We start from the raw sequence: 13,764 nt of genomic DNA, 5'->3' as shown, positions 1-13,764 counted from the left end.
CTTTCCAATTTGCCCAAGTAAAATGATTACATTTAGTATCTCTTTTCCCAGTAGCAAAGGTGATGTTTCTTATTTCAATCTTCAATGGAATTCAGAGGGTTTTTTGGTTGTTGTTTTTTTTAAAATATATTTTATTGATATTTTACAGAGAGGAGGAAGGGAGAGAGATAGAGAGCTAGAAACGTCGATGAGAGAGAAACGTTGACCAGCTGCCTCTTGCACACCCCTCCCATTGGGGATGTGCCCGCAACCAATGTACATGCCCTTGACCCCTTGACCGGAATAGAACCTGGGACCTTTCAGTCCTCAGACTGATGCTCTACCACTGAGCCAAACAGGTTTCGGCTACAGAGGGTTTTTTAATCCAAATAAGTATTTTTAACCCTTTGCACTCCGCTGTACCCTCTCAGGGGACATCGGAATTCTAGCATATCACTCGGATGTCCCCTCTCAGGGGACATTGCAGTTTATTATGATTACGGGGAATTGAGTTAATTCAACGCACGTTTCTGCCGCAAAGTAGCGTCGGGTAGCTGGTAGCCAATGTCCAGAATGGTTCGGAGTGCAAAGGGTTAAATTTTTCAAAGAAACTTTCTCTAGTCCTAACAGTATTTATGTTGGAGAACAAAGTTTAAAAAACAAGAGAGAGGCGATCTATATGCTTGGACTTTTGAAAGTCATAAGATAAACTTTAAAATGCCTAAATAAATTAGTATTAAAAATGCATACATTGTAAAGCAACACCCATAGCCAAATATATATTTGCTTCTCATTTAATTACCTTTAAGGTACCTACTATTTTTAAGTTTTATCAATCAATACAGTAGAAAGAAAGAAAAAAGAAAAAAAAAGAAACCAATATTCAATATTTCTTATAAAGAAACTAATCCATTATAATTTTAGAGAAATGACTACTGGCCAATAAATTTTAGGGATATATATATACCCCTAGATCTCTTAAAGGTTCTTTATTTTACCTGAGGTATTCTTTCAAGTATCAGGTTGAGTGACAAGTCATTGTGATAGCAGATGATCTCTCTATTCCATTCAATTCAGGGTACATCAGTGTGAAAGTGCTATGACCTAATAAACAAATCTAATTCCCAAGTCCATCTCTTGATGATCTAACCTAAGAGGACAAGAGAAAGGCCATGAAAAGAAGTGCCCTAGATTGTTGTTGGTTTTTAAATTCTGCATTCTTAATGTACAACATGACTCCTCTGGCATATGAATGTAGGTAAAGACATAATTTGTAGAATAATAAGCACTAATATTACATGCTGCTTCAGCGCTGTCATATTTCTAAATCCATCAAATTGATTAATGTTATATTAACTCTACACAAACCTATCATTTGTGCACTAATGAAGTAAACTACAGTTTATCCTTAGGCAACTGGGTCCCAAAAGCTCATAGATGTCATCTCTTCAGCTTCCAAAGATGATGTAGACAGTGTATATAAAAGGAGTAAGAAACATGTATAGCCTACCTCCAAATTTGAAAGGCTTTCTGCCAAAGGTGTAAATACAAAGACTACTAATATAACAAATGCTCAAAGAGCCTTTGACAGCTCTTAAACACGGACAAGTTATGGCCACACACAAAGAGAAAAGAAAAAAATAATTTACTAGTTTGACATTCATACTATTCTGATGATCTCAGTGATAACAACAGATATTAATTTCAAAACCTAACAAGTTTTAAACAATTATGATATGAAGGCCTCATTTAAAGTAGATTTTAAAGATGTTTAGACTTAAAATATGATAATATGTGACTTTATTAAAACTACAATTTTAAGAGCTACCTATTAAATTCAGAAGCAATTCAAACTGCAAACTATAATACAATTCAAAGATAACACTATATCTCAGATATCACTGATAACGAAATGATTAAATAATGATGCCCCTGAGCGGTTTCATAGGGGATGTTTAAAGATATTACACAGGATATGTTAGGAGAAGTGACTCTTCCCACAAAAGGAGTTGAAAACCTATCTTCCATCACCTCAATAGTCAGAGAGCAATGTTTGTCAGAAAGTGGCTCATGTGAAAAAAATGGAGAAGTGCAGTGCAACACTGTCATTTCCATAAACCTAAAAATAACCAGCAAGTAGCATTATGTATCATTAACTGTAAGTCTACTGTCTTAGTCCATTTGGGCTGCTTATAACAAAATACCAGAGACTGGTGACTTATAAACCAAAGAAATATATCTCTCACAGTTCTGGAGGCTGCAAGCCCAAGATAAGCATGGTCAGGTTCTGGAGAAGATCCTCTTCTAGGTCATTAACTACTGATTTCTTGTTGTGTCCTCACATGGCAGCAGGGCAGGGGAGCTGTCTGGGGCCTCTTTTATAAGGGCACTAATCCCAATCATAAGGGCTCTGTCTTCATTACCTAATAACCTCCCAATGACCCCACCTTTTAATAGCATTACCTTGGGGGAAAGGATTTCATACACAAATTTAGGGGAAACACAAAAATTTAGATCATAGAAGTTACTTAAAGTATATCCTGGAAACAAGTGCAGATACAATGATTACAGACTATGTTAGTTTGAAATAAGGGCCCTGAAGCCCATGGCAAATAAAACTTATCCCATATATCCCTCATCAATATCCTCAATCATCCATTCATTTGTAACAAAGTGATAAACAAAAAATTAAAATGATTCTAAGTGAGGGCACATGAATGAATAATAAAGAATTAATTCTATATTAGTAATAGAGAATTAAGGCAAATGGATTCCAATTATGATCCAGCAGGCAAGCAGGTGAGCGATTAGGAGCCAGTGGTCCAGGATTGTGAGAGAGATGTCCAGATTGGAGATGGTGCAGGCTGGGCTGAGAGGACCCCCCCATCCGTGCACGATTTTCATGCACTGGGCCTCTTGTCATTTTACAAAATATTAGTAAAGTCATTTACCTATGATACAAAGATAACACAAAAAAGTAAATAATACTTTATATTGTCTATAAACTACATTCCATGATTTCTAAAATATATCTCTTTCTAAAATATTTATTTTAATATTAAGATTATTTTATCTTCACCAAACCACCACCAACTGTTACACTACAAGAAAATCAGTACAAGTATATGGCAAGAAGGATAAGTCTGTTTTAGGAAAAAATACATCAAGAACAATTCATAATTTCAACTAAAGAACAAAAATCAATTACCATGCAGTTAACTTTACATAACTAGTTCTCATCCACTGACTAACCTAACCAGAATGCTAAATTGATGAATAGTAAAAATAACAATGACAATGCCTAATGAAAAAAATAATAGTAACTTTTGTTTTTACATTATTTTGTCATGGTGTATCCTTTAATTTATAAGAAAATTAGGAACACTGTTTATAATTCATGATGCCAAAATATTTTCCTATAACATAATGATTAATTGTAAGAAAAGAAGGTGGATAAAAGGCCAGATCACTAACACATCATCTGTCAATATTATCTTACAGAAATAAATTCTGGAGTAATATGGCCTCTTCCTGGCTAACAAATGATACAAATTTTTTGTATGAAGTTACAGTCAGTGCTCTATTTGACCAAGTAATGAAATATGACCTGAAGGGGAAAATATTTAAGGATATTGTATTTACTGGGATATACACAACTATATACAACAACAGTCTTTTTTTTTTTTTTTATCCAGAGTCAGGTTAAGTCATAAAGAAACTTCTTTGACATAAGAGTTCTTAGAGATAAAAATACATAATAAGCACAAAAACACAGCTAAGTGTATAAGCACAATGAAATGCTTTTTATGGTTTCTATTTTGCTAACACAAGTTACAGTTAATGGGAATTGCCATGGTAAAATGATTGTTTTTATGAAATGAACATTCTTTATTACTAACCAATCAAATTTCATTTTTATTACTGATGTAGAAAAGTCCAAAACCATGATTCATTAATAGAAAATACAAAAATAAGAAAAGTGTTCAAGAATAGAGGATCATTTACAAAGCAATAAAAAATTAAAACATGCATTTCTCTTACTGGCAAGGCAAATAATTCTACACAAACGTCTGTAGCTGAATTTGCTGAATATTGTAACATTTCTGAACAAAAAATGAGAAGCCTGAAATTAATATTTCATCCTCCATTTGGTATTTTAGTCCATCTGAAAGGACTAAAATTTTTAGTCCATGTTAAGAAGTTTGATGTTTTCTTTCAATTTTCACTCAAATATAGAAGACTTGAGCTAACAATAACTCAAATGTCTTCATAGAAATAAGAGTGACAAATTTTATGGGGCACCCATCACCAAAACTTTTAAGTTAAAAACAAAAAGTCATTAAATTTTAGAGTATAAAATGTTAATAAAGCACACAAGAAAACTAAAACTCACATTATGTTTAACTACGGACTATTTGAAGATCAAAATAAGCCTTTCAAGTTTTCCAAAAGGCAACAAAACACTTCCTCTAAGAATTTGGCTTCCAACTTATTCATGAATATAAGTATGATAAACTAAAATAGTCACAATGCTCTCAATAAATTGTACTTTGCCTCTAATCTAAAGTATAACCATTTTTTGTCTTGGTTTTGCTTCTCCATCTGCCCCTTCACATGTGGCAAAGCGCTAAAACTACGGTATAATATGAGACTATTCATATAGCTAAAATAAATCAAAAAAGATTCTCTGAAATCTAACAGCCAGTTCAATAACTTCTCACTAATTCCTCAGTGCCTTCCTCCATACTGGGGGATCCTCAGAATACTGATTATAAAAAAACTAACAAAATATCTATTTTCAAGAACAAAAGAATTAAATGCATTGTGTTGTGTGGTTTTTTTCCTTCAATTATATGTTGCAATCATCAGGTTCAGATATTTGGACATGCAGATTTAAGAGCCCTGACTATCATTTTCTTCATTTTCAATAAACCTTGTGAACAATAGCATTAAAAATGACTTTTAAGCTATGTTTTCCATTTCTTTGCACCTCTAGAACCCTTCTGAATGCTTTTCAAGTCCAGATTTCCCAGTACTCATGTAGAAATGGGATGAAATAGAAGCACTTTATTACTGATATAAAAACAAAAACTTCTAAACATGCCTGTTTTGATTATACTTACTTTCAATATTTTTACATATGGATTCCATGGAACCTATAAAACTACTTTCTCGGATCATACCATAAACTAATGCTACCACTAAAATGAAGTTATTAATAAATTTAAATAATTAAGTACCCACATGCCCACAATGAGATAAATGAAATATTCCATTCTTCTATTCTCATTCTTTATATAGTTTTGAGCTTCTAAATAAAGAACAGACAGATATTGTCGTGATTTCAAAAGATTAATAATTACAGTATGACAAAATTAACCAATATGCTTAAAATATAACAAGGCACTGGGAAGTAATAAGATCATTCAGAAAAGATGGTAGTATATGAGTTAATAAAAATAAAAGCACTTTGGACATTTTCTGCTGTCTAAAATTACTCTTAAACAATAAAAGTAATAATAGAAGCTCCCATGTATTGAACACTCATCAGATACCACATGTACTAGGTGTTTAATATCTATACTAATAAAAGGGTAATGTGCACATTGGTCAGGATGCCCTCACAGTAAGGACCAGCTGCATGGGCGACAAAGCCGGCAGAGGGATTAGTGAGGGACAACCAAACGACTGAACAGCAAGGCTGCGTGGGGCTACCAGGGTGGCAGGGGGGTTAGCGAGGGACGACCACGAGGGACGACCAAATGACCGAACAGCAGGCTACATGGGGCAACCAGGGGGGCAGGGAGGACAGTGAGGGGCAACCAGACTGGCAGAGGGGAACAGTTGGGGGCAACCAGACTGGCAAAGAGGAGTTGTTGGGGGCAACCAGGCCGGCGAGGGGGAGGTGGGCAGTTGGAGGCAACCAAGCCGGCAGGGGATGGGCAATTAGGGGCGACCAGGCCGGCAGAGGGGAGCAATTGGGGATGACCAGTCTGGCAGGAGGGGAGGTAAGGGGTGAAGAGGCCAGCGGGGAGGGGGGCCAGCGGGGAGGGGGGGGAGCAGTTGGGGACAACCAGGCCAGCAGGGGGAAGAGGAGGCAGTTAGGGGCGACCAGGCCAGCAGGCAGAGGCAGTTAGGGGTGATTGGGCTGTCAGGGTGGGGGCAGTTAGGGCCAATCAGGCAGGCAGGCAGGCAGGTGAGAAGTTAAGAGCCAATGGTCCCGGATTGTTATTCATGTTCAACTGACAGTGATCCTGGGCATCAGGCCTAAACCAGCGGTCAGACATTCCCCCAAGGGGTCCCAGATTGGAGAGAGTGCAGGCTGGGCTGAGGGGACACCCCACCACCCCCACCCCTGCGCACAAATTTCATGCACCAGGCCTCTAGTATATTATAAAGTACATTATCCCCCCTTTAAAATAAGGAAACTATAGCCAAGAAGAGTCTGCCCAAGAGCATAAAAGAAGAGGCAGAGATGAACTTAGGACTCAGTTCTATCTTCCTTCAATGGCCTGTTCCTAACCTTCATGCTTCCTTACTTAAAGGAGCTTCAATTTCTTCATCTGTAAAATAACAACACCTATCTAACAGAATCAAATTATTAATATTAGCAATTATGTATATAAATCATCTAGCACAGTGGCTCAAAAAGAAACGCTTACTCTTAATACACTAGTAGTAATCAGATAAATGTCAGCTAAGTTTTTAAGGCTAAAACTTTTTGGCACTAATAAATCTGCCTCTGCTGAAAAAGACTCAGAATATATTTATATCTATGACCTATACCCGTGGTCTGCAAACTGTGGCTCTCAAGCCACATGCAGCTCTTTGGCCTCTTGAGTGTGGCTCTTCCACAAAATACTATGGTCTGGGCGAGTCTATTTTGAAGAAGTGGCGTTAGAAGAAGATTAAGTTTTAAAAATTTTGCTCTCGCCAATACCGGTTTGGCTCAGTGGATAGAGCGTCAGCCTGTGGACTGAAAGATCCTGGATTCGATTCCAGTCAAGGGTATGTACCTTGGTTGCGGGCACATCCTCAGTGGGTGGGGTGCAAGAGGCAGCTGATCGATGATTCTCTCTCATCGATGTTTCTAACTCTCTATTTCTCTCTCTTCCTCTCTGTAAAAAATTAATAAAATATATTTTTAAAAAACACGAAACAAAACAAACAAAAAAACTCTTACCACTTACTTAATTTGTGGACACATCAGTAAACAAAACAGGAAAATGTACCCTGCCCTAAAAAACTAAAAAGAAACTAAAATGGAACTAAAAAACTAGTGGGGAAAAAAACAGAACAAAATAAATATTTAAAAAATTTGGCTCTCAAAAGAAATTGCAATCATTGCATTGTTGATATTTGGCTCTGTTGACTAATGAGTTTGCCGACCACTGACCTATACCAAAATTCTTTTTCAGTGAAGACTAGAGGCCCGATGCACGAAGTTCATGCGAGAGCGGGCCCTCCTTCCCCCAGCTGCCGGCACCAGCTTCCCTCTGGCACCCGGGACCCGGGCTGCCCTCCAGCCTCCAGCAGGTACTGGGGACCCTGGCTTCCCTTGCAGCCCTGGCTTCGTCTGGAGGGATGTCTGAAAGGAGTCTGGTCTAATTAGAATAATATTTTATTATTATAGATAAATATGGCTGGAGTCTATCAAATGTATAATCGTTAAACAAGTATCTTAGAATCATTTGTTATAGGAGTAACTTTAATAATTGTAATAACTGTAGATGTTTTATATTATTGAAATAAATTTTGTATTCTATTTAGGAATAACTATTTTTTAATATATTTTATTGATTTTTTACAGAGAGGAAGGGAGAGGGAGAGAGAGTTAGAAACATCAATGAGAGAGAAACATCAACCAGCTGCCTCTTGCACACCCCCTACGGGGGATGTGCCCGCAACCAATGTACATGCCCTTAACCGGAATCGAACCTGGGACCTTTCAGTCCAGCGCTCTACCACTGAGCCAAACCGGTTTCGGCTATTTACAAATAACTTTTAAAAGTTTGACCAAAACATATCTTCACAAAGGAAATTAGCAGCAAAACCCAATAAAAGAGAAAAACTGATAAGTAAACAGCTAAAAAGACTATTATGAACAATTATTGGTTGCTCAAAATATGCCAAACACAACACTAAGCATTTTATATCTCTTCTCATCGTTTTAAAATAACATATAATTTATATTCACTATTTTACAAATAAGAAATTTGAGGCTTAAAAAGGTAAGAATTTGCCCAAGGTCACACATTTAGTAAGTAGCTGAATAAGAGCCCAGATCTGATTCTTACTCCAAAATTCAGACAGTGCAACAAGATGAAGGAAGTTATCAACACTACACAGACGCCTCCTGCTTGTGCTCATCACCTCTCCTTCTGTATGTACCTGATGGCACTGTGAAGCCCTAACGTCAGGAGCCACTCTTGACACAGGAATGGGCAAGTAAGTCAGGCCTGTCCATCATAGTACACCATCATGTTGGCAACACTGACTGCTCCAAATGTGGTCACACGACTGACATGGGGCTACTTAATCCTCCCCTTGGATATATTCATACTCAACTGACAGTGAAAATTAAAAAAACAAAAACAGAAACAGAAAAACAGAAACTCAAGTAATGTACTGGAATACCTTGTCATTAAAAGAAAAAATGCAAGTCAAAATATAAAATACACAGGCTGTTATAAAAGATTTTGAAATTCATTCAATATGCAGGCTGTTATAAAAGATTTTGAAATTCATTCAATATGTAGGACTGTTTTTATCTTTCTTCTAAAGTTCTAAATCTCCCATATAACAATCTAGCGGCCAAACCACAAGTTCAAAATTCATACTTTACCATTCCTTTCCATGTTACTGAATTAAAAGAACAATTCAAATTCCTTTTTCATTTTAAGAAACTTGCCCAAAGAAACTACTCATTAGATATAAACATATCTATGCAAACACTTCTTATACAGAGAAAAATCACTTCTACCTGTGATGGCTTTAGGATGCATCAACTTAGCTAGACTGAACTTACATTTGCCAGAATTCCCTTTCCACTATATTTCTGATTAGGGTGAGCTACAAGGAATCTTCTCTCACAGACTTCAGGAAGACAGAAGGGGCAACAGTCATTCTATAGCATGTAAAACACCTCCTACCCTGTTTCCCTGAAAATAAGACAGTGTCTTATATTAATTTTTCCTCCCAAAGTTGCGCTCGGTCTTATTTTCAGGGGATGTCTTATCTTTCCATGCGCTAGGTCTTATTTTTGGAGGATGTCTTATTTTCGGGGAAACACAGTAGTTATTCAAACTCACGGCTGTGAAGGAATTTTGCTGATATAATTAAAGTCCCTTAATTATCTGACTTTAATAAAAAGGGAGATTATCCTGGGTGGACCCTATTTAATCAGTTGGGAACCCTTTAACAGAGGCTCTAAGTCCTCCCAGAGATCAGACACTGCAAGTAGCAGCCACTACATGTGCTCTCTCGGTCCTGAATCTCCCATTCCTGCCTGTCCACCTCATGGGCTTAGTACATGGTTGGTGAACAACCCACACAACAGCATAAGCCATCGCTGTGTGTGTGTGTGTGTGTGTGTGTGTGTGTGTGTGTGTGGAGACACAAAGATAAAGATAGAGATATAGAGCTCCTACTGCTTCTGCTTCTCTGTTGAGCTTATACACACCCTACATACCCATCAGAATAAAACTAGATAAGTAAATTACAATTTTATTACAATGAAATACTATATGGTCATTTTAAATGATGTATAACTCCATTCATAGACATTACATATGACTAAGCAGATTACAAAAAAGTATGCATATTTTACTTTTATGTGTGTGTGTTGGTTTTGTGTGTGTGTGTGTGTGTGTGTGTGTGTGTGTGTGTTTAATATTTGGGAAAGAGAAAGGAAAGAGCTTTGCTTACCAAAGTTTAATGATGAGGATGGGGTTTTAAAGGCTTAATCTGGGAGTTACAATTTTAGGCAATCCTTACTTCATTCTTTTTATATTTATTTGGGAGAGGGAGTTGTTTTCATTCTACAATGGCCATGTATCCTAATTTTTCAGAAAAGAAATAAACCTTTCTCATTTGAGAGGGGAAAATGTCAGGCAGACTTACAGGCTAAAATGTGCCAAAAGCCTTAAAAGACAAACAGGAGTTATCCAAGCAAAGCGGACATTTCAGGCAGAGGACATGTGCCAAAGGTGCCAAAGTTTAGGAAGGAGAATGTTCAAGGAAAGGAGTGACAAGAGATGAGGCTAGCAGGCTTGGATTAACTTATGGAGAGTCTGCCATGATTCCTCCACCTACTGACAATGGGTAACTAATGAAGGTATTAAAATAAGAGGATCACATTTGCATTTTAGCAAATAAAAATAAAACAACACAAAACCTCATCGAGGCTTGCAGTGTGGAGACTATATTGGAAGGAGACTAGACTGGAAGCAGGGAAACCGATTCAGAGACTACCACAGTAATCCAAGCAAGAAAAGCAGTGGAGATGGAGAGAAAAAGCCAGAGTCACGAAGGAGTAAGAACTGAGAGAACTTAGTGGGGGAGACACTGGTAGTAGAGACAAAAGCGGTTCACTTAAACTGGGGAGTTCAGAGGCTTCCAAAAAGATATCCTTATGAATTAGGCTCCCCAGATATCACAGACAGCATATAGGCAAGAAGTCTTTAAATGTATCCAAAAGAAATATCAAACATTGTGGTGGCTCACAGCTACTGAAAGGAAGAATAATAAGCAAAGTGTTAAATACATTAAAAATGAAAGCTCTGGGCTACAAAAACAGATTCATAATGATTTATTAAGTTAAAATAGGACTATGTATGTATATCTCTCAAATCTCCTGAGGTTGAGCTCTTCCAACAAAATCATATTACTGCCAAAAATAGAAGATTCAGAATTGTTGGATTTGAGTCACACTCAGATGTCACTTCAAGTTAAACACAGGGTTTCATATAAATTGTTATTTTATCTGCCCTTTTTTATTTTTTTACTGCTTGCCAAAGTACAATCTTTTAGATCTTTAAAATTAGAATCACTTAAATTACAAAAGTAAAATATTCTCACTAGAACAATTTAAATTCAGAAATATAGTTACTCCACCTTTTACCAATGCCCTACCCTGATTACCCTTGAAATTACTCCTTAAAATTAGTTGAATATTTTTCTATGGCTTTTTGTTTTTGTTTTTGTTTTGCTTACATATACACGTTTACACAGCATTTATTTATTTAACAATAATGGGTTGGTGCAATATATATTATTCTATAACTTGTTTTTTACTTAAGATCATCATAACTCAAGTCAATATATTCAACAAGTGTCTCTTCATTTATAGTATCTGTAATTATGTGAGCATATGATTTGATATATAATTAGGACATTTTTGGTTTTTTGCTCTTACAAATATCACTTTATATTTCTTTTATTTTTCTGTGTATTTCTTTAAGCGCTGGTCCTTACATTTCTATCAGATTGAATCCCCTGAAGAAGAATTTCTGGGTGTTATGTCAGTCCATCAAGTCAAAGGTGTTTCTAAAAAGTTCACGTAGCCTGGCCTGGTGGCTCAGTTGGTTGGAGTCCCTCCAAACACAAGCACAGCTGCAGGCTCCATCCTCAGTGGGATGCATGTGGAAAGCACCCCATCCACGTTTCTCTCTCACACAGATGTTTCTGTTTCTCCGTCTCTTTTTCTCTCTAAAATTCAGTAACAGAGAACAAATCCTCGGGTGAGGATTTAAATATATATTTTTATTTAACTCTAGTCGGTGTTGCTCTCTGGTCACACAGAAGGATTAGATTCCAGGTCAAGGGCATGTACCTGGGTTGCAGTCAGGGCAAGGGCAAGGGCGGGAGGCACCGGATGGATGCACAACAATGTTGTTGTTTTCTCCCTCCCTCCCTTTCTTCTTTCCTGCTTCCTTCCCTCCTCCCTACCTTTCTCTCTCTAAAAAAAATATCAAAAAAATATCCTCGGTGAGAATTTTTAAAAAGTATTTAATAAGTATTTTTTTAAGTACATGTGGGTTTGAAGATGCTTCAGGGAATCCTAGAGACCTGGCATATGGCTATATTGTATCTCTTGGAGATAAAACGATAACTTCGGTGACCCCTCAATGACAAAAGGTCACTAGGACGACTTATCGGCGGCAAACACCTGACACTGGAGGTCTCTCCTCGGGCCCCCGGTGGCCACGCCCCGCCCGAGGCCAGCCCCCCTCCGCCTCCACACCCCGCCCCCGGCCACCGGGGAGCCGACAAAGCGCCGCCCCGGAGGCTGCCCGGCTCCCGCCGTGGCGAGGTGACCTTGACCCAGCGTCTCCCCTCAGTTTTCGCATCCGCGGTATCAGGCTGGTTGGTACCCCGCGCCGCCTCCTTCCTCAGGCCGGGGTGCCGCATCTCAGGCCGCCAGCCCGGGGGGGAAACTGCAGCCCTAACCCTCCCGCTGCCCCCGCCACTGGCCCGCGCCGCCCCCGCCCACCCCGCGCCCCGGCCACGCGCGCTACCTGCGATCTGCGAGACGAAGGCTTCCGCCACGAGAGACATGTCGGCCGGGCGAGCCTGCGCCCGCGGTTCCCGCTCCCACGGCCCTCCTCGCCTTCCTCCGCGGCCCCCGGCGGCTCCCGGCGGCTCCCGGCGGCTCCCGGCGGCAGACGGGCCTGGGCCGGGCTGCGGCTCGGACTCGCAAAGCCCACCGCCGCGGCGACTGCGCCGGCGTGGACCCCAAGGTTACCGCCAGCCCGGCGGGCACTTCCGGCGCAGCTGACAGCGCCGCGCGAGCGCTTCCGGCGCCCGCCCCGCCCCCGGGCTCCCAGGGCTGCCGGCGCCCGGTGCTCCCGGCGGGCGGCGGGAGGAGGCGTGGGGGGTGCCTGGCTCCCGGGGACCCTAGGCTCCAACCTGGGGCGTGCGCAGGGGGACCCTGGCAGTTTTTAGTGCCTTTTCTGTAAGCGAGAATCTTGTAAACAGCTCCCATTTTTAAGGGCACACTACTAGACACCGGGCACTTACCAAAATATAAACAGCATTCTATTTCTTTTCATCCTCTCAGCTACCCAATAAAATGCCACTGTTATCAACATTTTACCGATAAGAAAACAAGCTTGGGGGCTTTAAACGTTTGCTCGGGGAGTCTGCTCTTAGGCCCAGCTTCACATTCATGTTAATTTCCTCTCTTCTATTATACTGCTAGGTTGATTAGCCCATGGACAGACATTAGTGTTTAATTATTCCTTAATTCAAACATGGCTTGCCAAAGAGAAGGAGACTGGAGCAGCACCTAAGCTGAGAGACTGTGCCCTTCAACTCTATACACCGCAAATGAGAATAAGAATACACTAAAAAGAAAAGAATACTCTAGTTAGGGGTCCTCAAACTTTTTAAAGTGGGGGCCAGATCACGGTCCCTCAGAGAGCTGGAGGGCCGGACTATATGAACTACTAATTCCTACTGTAACACCTTGGCTGTGCTCACTGCCCAAAAAACCTGGCGGGCCGGATCAGACTCCTCTGCGGGCCGCATGTGGCCCTCGGGCTGTAGTTTGAAGACCCCTGCTCTAGTTTCACACACTTCTCCACTTTGGGGGGTGAGAAGGGCAGGAAGAGAAGACACTAACTCCCATAAGTGACTTTTTAACCCCTTAACTTGATAACTTCCAAAATAGGTATACATAATTAAAGAAAAAACAGAAAGAAAAAAAAATATGTTACAAGTTGAAAAGTGGAACAGACTTAAGAGATCACCTTCTGGGCCAAAGCCCTCTCTCACTGATGAGAA

At 39.7% G+C, this 13,764-nt stretch overlaps 1 protein-coding gene across 2 annotated transcripts in view; it reads right to left on the bottom strand.

The window, feature by feature from the left end:
• Nucleotides 1-12,759, bottom strand: part of MTX2 (metaxin 2) — a 51,202-nt gene extending 38,443 nt beyond the window's left edge. The window contains exons 1-2 of one of the 2 annotated variants that reach the window (XM_084892677.1): nt 12,498-12,759; nt 978-1,129 (exon numbers count right to left, since the gene is read on the bottom strand). Coding sequence is in view for 1 of the 2 variants with exons in the window: in XM_084892676.1 (XP_084748802.1) it covers nt 12,498-12,537 (40 nt within the window). In the remaining variant the exon portion in view is untranslated. The remainder of the gene's footprint in view (nt 1-977; nt 1,130-12,497) is intronic. The other variant, XM_084892676.1, reaches the window with a different exon arrangement.
• Nucleotides 12,760-13,764: the final 1,005 nt, after the last annotated feature.

This window comes from Pipistrellus hanaki, assembly GCF_964339955.1.
Source record: "Pipistrellus hanaki genome assembly, chromosome: 8".
Taxonomy (NCBI): Eukaryota; Metazoa; Chordata; class Mammalia; order Chiroptera; family Vespertilionidae; genus Pipistrellus; species Pipistrellus hanaki.
This window is presented reverse-complemented; position numbering and strand designations above follow the sequence as displayed.